Raw genomic sequence first — 12,921 nt, 5'->3', positions numbered from 1 at the left:
GCATGGATCCCCGGGCCGGGGGGGGGGGAGCTGCTGTGGGGGGGGGGGGCGGGGGGGGGGGGGGGGGGGGGGCGGCCGCGAGGCGGGGGGGGGGTGCAAGGTGGAAGTTTTGCCTAGGGTGCTAAACTTCCTTGCACCGGCCCTGTTTGTGGGTAGCCACCAGGCTGTTGTGGTGATAACTTTACTCACTGAAGATGAAATGCAGAAGGAAACACATGTGAAAAAGATGATTTGTCTAAAACTGAGGGAACCTGAGAAATTTGGAGTTCATATTTCCACTCTGTCCTCTCCTCTGATAGGAATGCCTGCATTAAGACTTTCTTTCTCTCACGGCTGCCATAGGAGAGATGGAATCTCTTCTGAGTCTGGTTTCTTAAAGGAAATATTATCCAGGACTTGACATTTCTGCATGTGTGTGTGGGCGGACGTGATAGGAGACAAATGAGCCAACTTTAGAGTGTGCGGAGCTGAAAAACTAAATCTGAGGCAACATGGAACAGAGCAGCAAGAACGCCATGGCAATGCTGGCAACAAAGGATCACCCTAGGGGGGAGAGTCTGTGAGACCTTTAATTCCACAAGGGGTTGTAAGTTTCTCCCCATTACAAGCATGGGGTTAACAAAGGATAGTTTTAAAAAAAAAAAGGAAACAAATTTGTTTTTGCAGAGTTGTGGTTTAAGGCCTGTGGCATCTGGCCAGTCTTCTGTGAATTAGTTAGTTATAACCACAGCAGAGCCTGCCTAGGCTTGATGTACTGGCGAGTATTTCCAGCAAAAGCCAACATTCCTAGAGGCATCAGATGAATCTGGGTCAGGGGATCAATGGAGTCAAGTACCCACAACCCCCACTCTGCTAGGGAGGCCAAACCCCTCATCCCTGGCCCCACCCCAAATCCTGTACCCCAACCCCATGCCCCAGCCCTGAACCCCTCATTTCTGGCCCCACCCCGGAGCCTGCACCCCTTCCCGCACCCCAACCCCTGCCCCAGCCTGGTGAAAATGAGTGAGTGAGTGAGGGTGGGGGAGAGCGAGCGATAGAGGGAGGGAGGATGGAGTGAGAAGGGGCAGGGCTTTGGAGAAGGGGCAGGGGCCTCGGGAAAGGAGCAGGGGGCAGGGCAAGGTTGTTCAGTTTTGTGCGATTAGAAAGTTGGCAACAATAGGGGCACCCCAGGATGCTGCTGCTCTGGGGGTGGGGCCCAGGGGCCGCCCACTACTCCGTCCACCTCTGGGACTGCTGCTTGGGCAAGGCCAGCTGCCAGGGGCCACCTAAGTAGCGGCTGGTGCGGCTGGCCCGAGGACCACTCCAACAGTGGCCGGTGCAGCTGATTACAAGGCCACCTGAGCAGCTGGCCCAGGGTCAGCTGCTTTGGCAGGGTTGCCAAATTTCTGATTGCAGAACCAAACCCCCTTTGCCGAGGTCCCTTCCCTGAGGCCCTGTCCCCCACTCACGCCACTCCATCCCTTCTCCCTCTGTCACTCGCTTTCCCTCCACCCTCGCTTATTTTCACTGGGCTGGGGCAGGGAGGGCTCCGGCTGGGCGTGCGGGCTCTGGTGTGGGGCCGGGGATGAGGTGTTTGGGGTGTGGGAGGGGGCTTAGGGCTGGGGGTGAGGCTGAAGGGGTTTGGGTGTATAGGGGGGGGATGGGCTCTGGGGTGTGGCTGGGGAATGAGGGGTTTAGGGTGCGGGATGGGGCTCAGGGCTGGGGCAGGAGGTTGAGATGCAGGAGGGGTTGTGGGCTCCAGGAGGGAGTTTGGGTGTGGGAGGAGGCTCAGAGTTGGGGAAGAGGGTTGGGGTGCAGGGTTTTGGCTCTGGCAGGGAATTTGGTTGCGGGGGGGGCTCAGGGCTGGGGCAGAGGGCTGTGGTGTGGGTGGTGCTTATCTCATGCGTCCAGGAAGTGGCTGGCATGTGCCTGCGCCCCTAGGCGGAAGCCCGGTCAGGTGGTTCTGTGCACTGCCCCTGGCTGCAGGCACCACCTCGGCAGCTCCCATTGACTATGGTTCCCGGACAATGAGAGCTGCGGAGCTGGTGCTCGTAGTGGCATGCCAGCCACTTCTGGGAGCTGCGTGGAGCCAGGACAGGTATGGAGCCTGCCTTATCCTTGCTGTGCCTCCGATCGGCCTTTTGATGGCCCGTCAGCTGTGCTGACCAGAGCCACCATGGCCCCTTTTTGACTGGCGTTCTGGTCTAAAACCCTATGCTCGGGTGGTTCTGGGGTCAGCCAGACTGGCTGCTGCAGAAGTCATGGAAGTCATGGAAAGTCTCAGAATCTGTGACCTCTGTGACAGACACAGAGCCTTAATTATTGGGTACACAGAATCTCCGAGGACCTGGTGCATAGACTCATACTATTTCTAAAACAGCTACCTGTATGGGGCCGGGTAGGTAAGGCAATCTGTGGCCCTAGGCACACCATGATATAGCCTCCCTCCCCCGACTCCTCCCCACACAGTCGCCCCACCGACCTGCACTTGGAGTGGAGGTGGCAGGTTGCCCCTTTCTACCTAAAAAGCAGCAGCAAGGGGGTCCCTCCCCACTTGGGGCAGCAGAGATCCTTCTTCCCTTTGGCATTAGGTGGCCCCCAATGCTGACCCCAGCAGCTGGGGTGCGTCTGTTTGCTTCATTTGTTCAAGCATTTTCCTTGTTAAAATGTAAACTTGGATTCTAATACGTTTGCACAACTCCAGAAGCTGGGACTCTGGTTACGGTACGCACCGGTTGTGCCTGTCTTAATCTGCCTTGTACCTGTACAATCTGCAGATTGTTTGTGGTGCTTCGCATGGGATGTGTACGAATGGTTATTGCCCATGTGCTGTGGCTACTATTGAAACTTTCAATACTGAAATGTGCTTGGTAGCAGAGGTGATTAATCTCTTTAAAGGGCTAAGACAGATGTCCCCAAACTGTGGGGCACGCCCCCCTCGGGGGCACGGAGGAACATTTGGGGGAGTGTGGCAAAGCCTGAGCCAGCCCCCATGGGGGTGGGGCAGGAGCACCACCGAGCCCCGCTCTGCCACCAGCTCTGCCACGGCCGGAGCCTCGGCTCCTGGCTGCGACTCTGCTCCCAACTCCAGCCCGTAGTCTTGGTCTGGGCACAGCTTCCGCTCCCGACTCAGCCTCTGGCTGCAGCGCCATGCCCAGTCCCAATCCCACCCACAGCTAAGGCTCTGTTCCCGGCCCCAGCCGCCCTGGTCCTGGCCCCAGCCTCGGCCCCAGCCACGGTTCCATTCATGGCCCTGGACCCGCCCCCAGCTGCGGCCCCAGCCTCAGCCTCCTTAATCCCATACGCTCCCCTTCCCCCGGAGCTGTGACCCCACTGCTGTGGGTGGAGTGGGGGGCATGGACAGAGGCAAGGGGGGAACGACCCTGAAAAGTTTGGGGACCACTGGGCTAAAAGGCATGCCTGGAGTTCATTGCAGGGGCTGTGCACACTCTCCAGGGGTATAAAGTTGAATCGAGAATACCCAGGGTTTCTGACTTAATTCACAAATTGTGACGATTGACAAAATGTAGCACAGTTCTGTTTATATTTTCTCTCATGGCTTAAAAATATGCATGGTCTAAATCAAGCAATATAAACAGATCGAATTATTTTCTCCTAAATCTCACTGCTCCGGCTTTTAGGTTGGAAGCACTTTTCAAAACTGAGCTGGTGTCTCATGGAGGTTAACACGATCCCTTGTTCTGACTGACTAAATCAGGCACAAGGCATAAATACTTCCCCTCAGCCCAGACTAGCTGGTGAGGGAGACGCTGGCCTCCCAAGGGCCTACAGAGCTGAGGCTTGATCCAGGGAGGTACTCAGTGCCCTGGATAATTGCTCACTTCAGTGGCAGGTGAGGGTGCTCAGGACCACATAGGGTTGCCAACAGTCCCTTATTTTTTTCTCTCTGTACAACAAGATTGGGAATTGCTGAGAACTGCAAAAAGCAGTAAGAAATACCCCCGGAAAATGTAGGCGAATACTGTTTATTAATGATAATATCAAGAGAAGGGATGGGGTGGGGTGCAAAGAAAACAGTCCCTTATTTTTGAAATACAATGTTGGCAATCCTAAAAAACTGCTTTTTGGCTTTTGAGAATTGGGCTTTTGTTGGAGATCGAGTAAAGTTTGAAAACACATCCTTCTGCATCTCATGGGAACACTCACTAGGTGGGAAACTGCCATTGTGCTCTCTAAAACAGGAAGAAATGCCATAAACAGACCCTGGGGTGGCTTGCACTGATGCAGAAAGCAAGGCAGAGTGATTTCAGTCTAGTATGATTCCCCGTTGGTGCCAGAGAGGCCTGTGTACTCGGTCACAGGCTGATACAACTCAGTATTTTTAAAGAAGAGACATTTGTTTTTGTACTTGAGCTGCACAGGAGTGTCAGAAACAGATATTCAATTAAAAGGTAATAAATATAAAAAAGACCAGACTGATTTGCACAGAACATGGTTAAATTATCAACTTTTTTGTGACTCAGCTGCTGCTGTCACTCACCCCTGCACTCCTAACTCATGGTTTGTCTACAGAGGGGCACTCAGGAAAATTAATCCAAATTAGCTAAGGGCGTAGATTAAAAGTGGATTAGTTTAACTGCATTAAACTACTGTGTGGACACTCTCGTTCAGAAGTAAAGTGGCCTTGAATTAAGCTAAATCTAGTTAAGGCCACTTTAATTCTGAATAAGAGTGTCCACACAAGAGATTAATGCAGTTAAACTAAGGGTTTATCTACACTGTGCCACAGGGGCGTGGCAATCTAACTGCAGTGTGTGGACACTGGTGGTGTGAACTAAAAAGTATCTAATCCAAGTTAACGTAGTCTTCTTTGCTAGGGTTGCCAAACCTCCTGGATTGGCTGGGAGTCTCCTGGAATCGGGCTCGATCTGCCGGAGACTACTGAAGCCAATCCGGGAGATTTTAGGCGCTAAAAGTCTGGTGGTGCAGCAGGGCTAAGGCAGGCTCCTTACCTGCCCTGACTCCGCCCGGCTCCCAGAAGCAACCAGCATGTCCAGCTCCTAAGCACAGGGGTGTCCAGGGCGTCTCTGCGCGCTGCCCCTGCCACAAGCGCTGACTCTGCAGGGACAATTTGTGGTGCCTCCTGGCCGCCCCTGAGCCTAGGGTCCAGACAGGCCGGCTGCTTCCCAGGAGCTGCCGGAGGTAAGCGCCACCTGGATGGAGCCTGCACCCACTCCTACATGCACTCCAACCCGCTGTCCCATCCCTGAGCCCCCTCCCACACCCAAGCCCCTCCCGCACCTGAGCTCCCTCCCAGAGCCCACACCCGAACTCCCTCCTGCACCCCAACCCCCCGCTCTAGCCTGGTGAAAGTCAGTGAGGGTGGGGGAGAGCGAGCAACGGAGGGAGGAGGGATGGAGGGAGTGTGTGGGGCCTCAGAGAAGGGGCGGGGCCTCGGGTAAGGGGTGGGGTAAGGGGCGGGGCAAGGGTGTTTGGGTTTGTGTGATTATAGAGTTGGCAACCCTATTCTTCACCAGTGCAGCAGTTTCTGCTTTGGCTGCTTCCGCACCTACCAGCTGGCTTCTCTGGCTGACTTCTCACTGCAGTTTTTCCACATACCAGGGAATTGGTGTCCCTCTAACAGCACTTCATGATACAATACTGAACATTTTTCCCCCTTGCTCCTTAAGCATTTTTGTTCACTTAAAAGTTGGAAACCTGACTCTGGGATGGGGTGGGGGTTGGTGGGGGGGGGGGGGGGAGAATCCAGTTATGAGGCTTAATATAATGCTTATAAAATACTTCATGGCATTTCACTTAACTCAGAGGTGTCAGTTATTAGCAGCTTATGAGGGCTCATTGATCTCTGTGACATTCATAAGTGGATACAACAGGTTTATGGAGTTGGTATAAAGTACTGTGAGCTAGGCTGTCTCACACCATCTCTGAAGTTAGCCCCTGGGAGAGGTACAGGAAGAAAGTGGTGTGACCACTCCAAATAAGCCCTAGCAAAGCTAGTGTAATAGATGTGTGCATGTTACAACCAACAGCAAGTAATGCAGCAGTGTTTAGCGATTAAATACACAATCAAAACCTGAGAGCCAGAGATCCTTAAGAGCCCTTAAAGGGACACTTAAGATAGAAAGGAAACCTTGTTTAAGTTATCAATTACTCCTGAGCTGAAAACTGTAAAATAAAAAAATTTCCTTTTTTCACTGCTTTGTTTCCTTTCTGTGCTTCACTCAGCTTGAGAAATGGAACTATATGGGTCATTGGCTTCATTTTTAGTCCCTCTTGCATGGGCATTCACACCAGGCTGAAACACAAGCACTTTGATTTCTACCACTTCCTGAACTCCCTAAATCAAGAACAAGAAAACTCCTCACAAAACCATTTCACTTCGTATTAGGATTTGTAACCATTCTTCTCATCAGCACCAATTTTCTTTTGATACAATCTAGTTTTGAATTGTCACTGACACTCAAGATCTCAACTGGAGAGAGGCATGGTCTATTGGTCTGAGCCACAAATTGACTTTTGATCTCAGCCCTGGCTGGCACTGAGAAAGCTAATTATGTCCATACTTCAAATTGCCTGCTAATTTTGAGTGTCTCTTTTGTTTGGGAGTCCAGCTGGATACCTGGTGCCTGACTTCTCCTAACTGCTGTTGCTATTGAAATCAATTGGAGTTGAGGGTTCTTGGCATACACTGAACAATCAGAAGTCTCAACTTCTCTGCCTCAGTTTCCCTATTGACTTCACGGCTTATCTCCTCCTATTACTTTTCTCTCTTTGAAGTTTTCACAATCCTTCATTAGCATTAAGTTCAGACTGGTGAAAGGAGATCCATTGTGAACCAGACAATACTCAATTTGCATCTAAATAGCCAGCTAGATAAACATTTCTTGTCTGACTGAAACCCTGTTTTTCACCTTTGCTGTTGACCAGTCTCTAGACAAAGACCTTAAGAATTTAATTTTCAATGTATATACATAACTGTTCACGAAACACACTTACAGATGTTGTATAACGATACTAGTGACCAGAGTGGAACCAGCTTTATTTGAAACTTCACATGATACTCTTCGGTGAATTACAATATATGCACCAGATGCAGGAGATCCCTGTAACCCTTCTGTGCCCCCGCTGAGCCTCTTCCAGTTGGTACTAAGAGGTTCTTGGGTCGTAGTGTAGAGAGTTAACATGGGAGAAACATGGGAAGATTTCTATGGCTGTAGCTCAGATGGAGGAAAGATCGCTTCTTCTGTCAGTTGTGGCACTAACCCTGTGAAAATCCAGAGGATTTCCAGGGACTGGCTGGCCTGTGTGGAGAATGGTTAGACAATTTCCTCCGAACCTGGTACAGTAGTGGGAGTTCTTTGAGATTGGAATGAGGAGAAGGGAATGGTGAGGGCTACTCCTGTGATTAAAGCAAGCAGAATTTGGTGCTCATCAAAGGAATGGCGCTTGGGATTTAATCAATATAAAGGTGGTACTATATTCAGACTGTTAAACAGGGTTTAACTGGCTGGGTTTTTTTTGCCTTTGAAGCAACCCGGGCTGTGTTTGGTTATTCTGGGAACTAATGTCACTAGACAGGGTCCTGTAGCTGCTGGCCTGGACCAGGCAGTCATGGCAGGGTTAATCCTCTGGGAGTTGACGATTAAAGTGTTCTTCCTCAGGCTTTATTTTTCCAATAAGCATGTTTTTCATTTGCAGATACTGTAGTATCGGGCCATCCACATGCTTGGCAGCTTTCCAAGTGCCTACAAGCTTGTGTTTACTGTACAGTTTCTCACACTTCTGGCATGGAACAGGACTGTGCTAGTTCCGCCAAAGAAAAAACACATTTGGAATCTGCCAAAGAAAAAGGAAATTACCAGAACAGCAGCTGGCATCTTTCCAAGCCCAAAGGGCAAGTGGTACCCCTGTGAACCTAAAGGTAATATTCAGAATAGGTTCCGCGCATAATCTTTATCTGCATGATTTTGATTTTGGAAGGCAAGTTCGGGAGCAGACTGCCAGCTGTTAGTCTGGAAGAGTGGGTATTGGACCACCACAGTATTCTGTAGAAATCTAGCAAAAGAGAATAAGTGCAGAAAGAATAAAATGTAATTCTTCTTTTGTTTTCAGGAGAGAGCACATATTAAAGGGATAGTGTTGGGTTAAATTAGAGTTTTTAAAAGTTCTAACTGAGCTAACAGCACCTTACATTATTAAAAACAAACTCCTATATTTTTTAAATAATCCTCACATTCTTATTTAATCATCTTACTTGCATTCCTCTGAGCTTGGACAATGCAAATAGGCTGGTCAACTTTTTTTTTTTTCAGACTCCAGTCAATGTGATACATCAGCAAAATAGTGCAGTGTTTGGGTTAGAAATATCTCAAAATCTTATAACAACAAACTGTTGTCACTGGAATGTTTTGTAACTCAATGGATACAAATCTATTCACTTTTGTTCAATATGCGTTTTGTAATCTAAAGTTCCACTAAAATGAAAACAATAACTTGAATTAGGTAATTAATTTAAAATGATTTAAATTCATGTCTGGGACTGCAGCTGTCTCTGGAGCTCCAGTTTTGTGGTTTTTATAATTATTAATCTGTTTAATAAGGGGGTCTTTTCTCCTGTTGCTTTGGGAGGTTCATATAAAGGGGAAACAGACTGTGCAGGAGAGAGTGATATAGACGAGAAAGGAAATTCCATCAAATGCACCAAGTCAATTTTTTTTCTTTAATTTTTCAGTTATAGTAACTGAAATTTTAAGACCAGGAGAGACCACTAACTAGTTTGAGTAGATGAAATTCAACGTTGATAAGTGCAAAGTAATGCACATAGGAAAAATTATCCCAACTACACATATGTAATGATGGGTTCTAAATTAGCTGTAGCGACTCTAGAAAGATCTTGGAATTATTGTGGATAGTCCTCTGAAAACCGCAGCAGCTGCAATCAATGTGCAGCAGCAGTAAAAAAGGCTAACAGAATGTTAGGAACTATTAGGAAAGTGATAGAAAATAGGAGAGAAGATACCATAATGCCACTATATAAATCCAAGAGGCATCCACACTGAATACTGTATCCAGTTCTGGTTGTCCCGTCCAAAAAGTATACAGACGCTCCCCAACTTCCGTTCTGGAACGCCTTGCGTAAGTCAAATTTTACATAAGTCAGGAGCGTATACCCGACGATTACATGTGCAAAAAAAAAAAAAAAAGCTTACGGAATTTATGGAACTTTTCCCCTAAGTCTGGATTTGTGTAAATTGGGTTTGTGTAACCTGGGGAGCGTCTATGGAATTGGAAAAGGTTCAGAGAAGGGCGACAAAGATAGTCACGGGTATGGAACAGCTTCCATATGAGGAGAGACTAAAAAGATTAGGGCTGTTCATCTTAGAAAAGAGACAATTGAGGGCGTATATGATAGAGGTCTATAAAATCACGTATGTGGGGAAATAGGGAACAGAGAAGTGTTTATTTACCCTTTCCCGCAATACAAAACCCAGCGGTTACCCAATGAAATTAATAGGCAGCAGGTTTAATACAAACAAAAGGAAATAATTGTTCTCACAATCCATAATTCACTTGTGGAAGTCATTGCCATGGGATGTTGTGATGGCCAAAAGTATAACTGGGTTAAAAACAAAAAGTACTAGATAAGTTCCTGGCGGATAGGTCTATCAATGGCTATGGGCCAAGATAGTCAGGGATGGAATGTCACGCTCAGGGTGACCCTAAACCTCTGACTGCCAGAAGCTGGGAGAGGAAAACAAGGTGGATCTCTCCAAAACTGCCTTTTTCTGTATGCTCCCCCTGAAGCTCTGGTATTGGTCACTATTGGAGTTAGGATTCTAGGCTAGATGGACCATTGGTCTGACCCAGTAAGGCAGTACTTACGGTATGTTCACCTGCACAACACAGGCAACTTACAACCCACCCACTAATTCCTACATCCAGCCCAAATCTGTTGCTAACCCTTGTTGGCATATACCTCCCAACGTGTGTGGTTTTTTTTAAAGCCACTGCTGCTGGAGTCATGAGATTACATGAAAACATCTTACTTTATTAATGAGAGAGCTGTTTCTAGCTTTCATTGTTGTGGAGAAAAGCTTAAGAATGCAAACAATTAAGGCTCACAAACCAGAAGGCAAATAAAAAGCCGTTTAAAAAAAAATTCATATTCTTTTGGGGCTTGACTCATTATTTTTTGAATGCCTGTGATTGACAACACCAGTACTGTGATGTTAAAATTACAGAACTGTATCATTGCCAGTATATGACGTCCTACATGAGGTATTGTTGGAGCAGGGAACAGTAGTCAGGAATCTTCTGGGTTTTATTCATAGTTCTGCCACTGACTTCAATCCTGGAAAAATTCTTTCCTCCTTACGATGGCATCTTCATCCGCTAACGGGTTTAATATTCATATCATACTGTCAGGTTTAGTTAATGTTTGTAAAATGCTTCCTGATTCACACTTAAAAGATGCTGTAGAAGTGCTTAAGTATTACTATTATCTGGATTTCTATACAAAAGGTAGAGAAGAATGCTCACATTATTTCTTAGCAGGGTTCCATGCTCAACTCTCTTTAATAGAAATACATTTAAAAGAACAAATTGACCCTTTCAGATTGTGCTCTGGTTACTCAACTATGTCATAATGAAAGTATTCCATTCAGATTGCTTCACTCAGAAAATACACTCTATACAGTGGATTTATTGCTTCAGTCATTGCAGTGGGTTTATTTTTTATACAATAAAGAGCTTGCTTTCAAATGAGACTTGGAATTTTGGTGAACAATTTCACTGAAAGTCTCAAAGGAGAGGAAATCAGCCTATTTGTACATGTAAATCAGTTAATTTCCACTTTCAAATGGGAACTAGATACATAGCTTTCGCTACACGCTTTGGACATGTAATTACTAGTTGGTAGATTTAAATCCAGGCCCACCCATTTCCTCCAGCTGCAAAATGGGTAAATACTTCCTTTAATTTCATCTGGTAGCAACAGTGTTTGGAAGGAAGGGGTAACTGCAAATATCTGCTGCTCAACTTTCGAGCAACAGTGTGTGAATCTCTTATTTAGAAAAAGGGAACTGAATACCATGAACATCATCCACCTCTAATCTCCTTTCTTACTCTCTTCATTCCTTTTGTTTGTCTTCAGAACTTCAGAACTTCCTTCACCACCAAAGACAGAGACACAGCAGTTCTGCCAAACTCATTAAGTCTAGAACCTTTGCAGACTGGAAATTTGCTGCTTCTTCATAACCAACATTCTCTGGTGGCAGCCTTCTTCTGTAGTTAACGCCTTTGTGGAAATGAAGAGAGATCCTATGAAGCTGTTCCTGTGGCTCTTGCTGGTCATCTCTGATGTTTTGGCTTTCAGAATGGAGAAACCTGTCAGAGAAAGGGCTGTTGAGCTAATGAAGAAAGCCCCTCTAATTGATGGGTATGTAGAATGTCTTTTTTTTCAATACACCTTGGTAACTTTCATTAACAGGGTTAACATTTCTAAAATGGTGGCCTAAACATAAGATATCCGTAGGTATTCAATATACACTATGTGCAGGCATGGAAGGTAGATGGCTCAAGACCAAGTTATGTAGCTAGTAGACTAAATCTTAGAGCTTGGCTGTAGACAATGGATCGTGTGGTGTGTCCTGGATGGAAGCTGGAGGCATGTAGGTAAGTGTAGCGGTCAGTAGGTTTCCGGTATTGATGTGTCCACGAAAGCTTATGCTCTAATAAATTTGTTAGTCTCTAAGGTGCCACAAGTACTCCTGTTCTTCTTTTTTCTAGTAGACTAAGAAAGGGTTCTGTAGGGGCTATGGGGAGATGCTAAGTTACATGTAGTAAAATATATATATTTTTTGTTTGGAGAAGAGTTACATCAAATAGCTTGAAAACCAGCCAAAAACCTTTAATTCACCCTTCCCATATACCATAAAAAAACACCTTGGTTTCCTTATACACACATACTTAAGACTAGCAAAGCATATTAAATGTAACTGTACTATATAGTGAACCTCCTAGATCACTTATGAGATGCAACAAGAGAATCAACTATTCACCACAAATTATTGAAAATCTGAAAAATATGGATCTAGCAAACTAAACACTTCAATGGTAGGATTTCAGTTTCAATCCTTGTAAACAAATATTGGTGTATTTTAAGCCCCCCCCCATTATCCTCTGCCTGTTACAATGGGAGACTAAGGGCTAAATCCTGTAAACCCTGAGCACAGGGCCAGATTAACTCTCCTGTGGGTTTGGGGCTATTAGATTTTGTGGGGTCCCTAGGGGTTTGGAGTGGGGGAGTGGGATCAGGGCTGGGGCAGAGGATTAGGGTGCGGGAGTGGGTGCAGCTCCAGCTTGGGGGGGTGGGCTCTGGGGTGGATCCAGGGATGGGACAGGGGGTTGGAGTGCAGGAGGGGGTGTGGGGTGCAGGCTCCAGCTGAGAGGTGCTTACCTCGGGCAGCTCCTGGTCAGTGGCGCAGCAGGGCTAAGACAGGATCCCTGCCTGCCCTGGCTCCGTGCTGCTCTGCTCCCCGAGGTGGCCGGCATGTCTGGCACCTAGGCAGAGGGGCCAGGCTGCTCTGTGCGGTGCATGCTGCCCATCCCCACAGGCGCTGCCCTCGCAGCTCCCATTGGCCGTGGTACCTGGCCAATGGGAGCTGCAGAGCCGGTGCTGGGGGCCGGGGCAGCGTGCAGAGATTCCTTGAACACCCCTTGCCCAGGGGCCGCAGGGGCACATAGGTGAGCTGGCGCTCATGGCTCCAGCCTGGGGTTGGGGCAAGCGCCGAGGCTCAGGGACCAGTGTCCAGCCGGCAGCGCAGAGACTTGCCACGGGCCGAATGAAAAGAAGAAGTGGGCCGCATCCGGCCTGCGGGCCTTTGGGGTCCCCCTTAGCAAGAGGCCCTGGGCTGCAGCCCCTAAAGCCCCTGCATTAATCCGGCCCTGCCTGAGCAGCAC

The 12,921-nt window shown here is 47.6% G+C and overlaps 1 protein-coding gene across 6 annotated transcripts in view; it reads left to right on the top strand.

The window, feature by feature from the left end:
• LOC117886462 (dipeptidase 2-like) overlaps window positions 1–12,921 on the top strand; it is a 43,581-nt gene that overhangs the window by 11,423 nt on the left and 19,237 nt on the right. For 4 of the 6 annotated variants that reach the window (XM_034788286.1, XM_034788285.1, XM_034788284.1 and 1 more), the window contains exons 3-4: window positions 7,660–7,882; window positions 11,114–11,398. In XM_034788286.1, the coding sequence (XP_034644177.1) occupies window positions 11,268–11,398 (131 nt within the window). In that variant the 5' untranslated portion in view covers window positions 7,660–7,882; window positions 11,114–11,267. The remainder of the gene's footprint in view (window positions 1–7,659; window positions 7,883–11,113; window positions 11,399–12,921) is intronic. The other 2 variants (XM_034788291.1, XM_034788290.1) reach the window with 1 other exon arrangement.

This window comes from Trachemys scripta, chromosome 13 (assembly GCF_013100865.1).
Source record: "Trachemys scripta elegans isolate TJP31775 chromosome 13, CAS_Tse_1.0, whole genome shotgun sequence".
Classification (NCBI taxonomy): domain Eukaryota; kingdom Metazoa; phylum Chordata; order Testudines; family Emydidae; genus Trachemys; species Trachemys scripta.
This window is presented reverse-complemented; position numbering and strand designations above follow the sequence as displayed.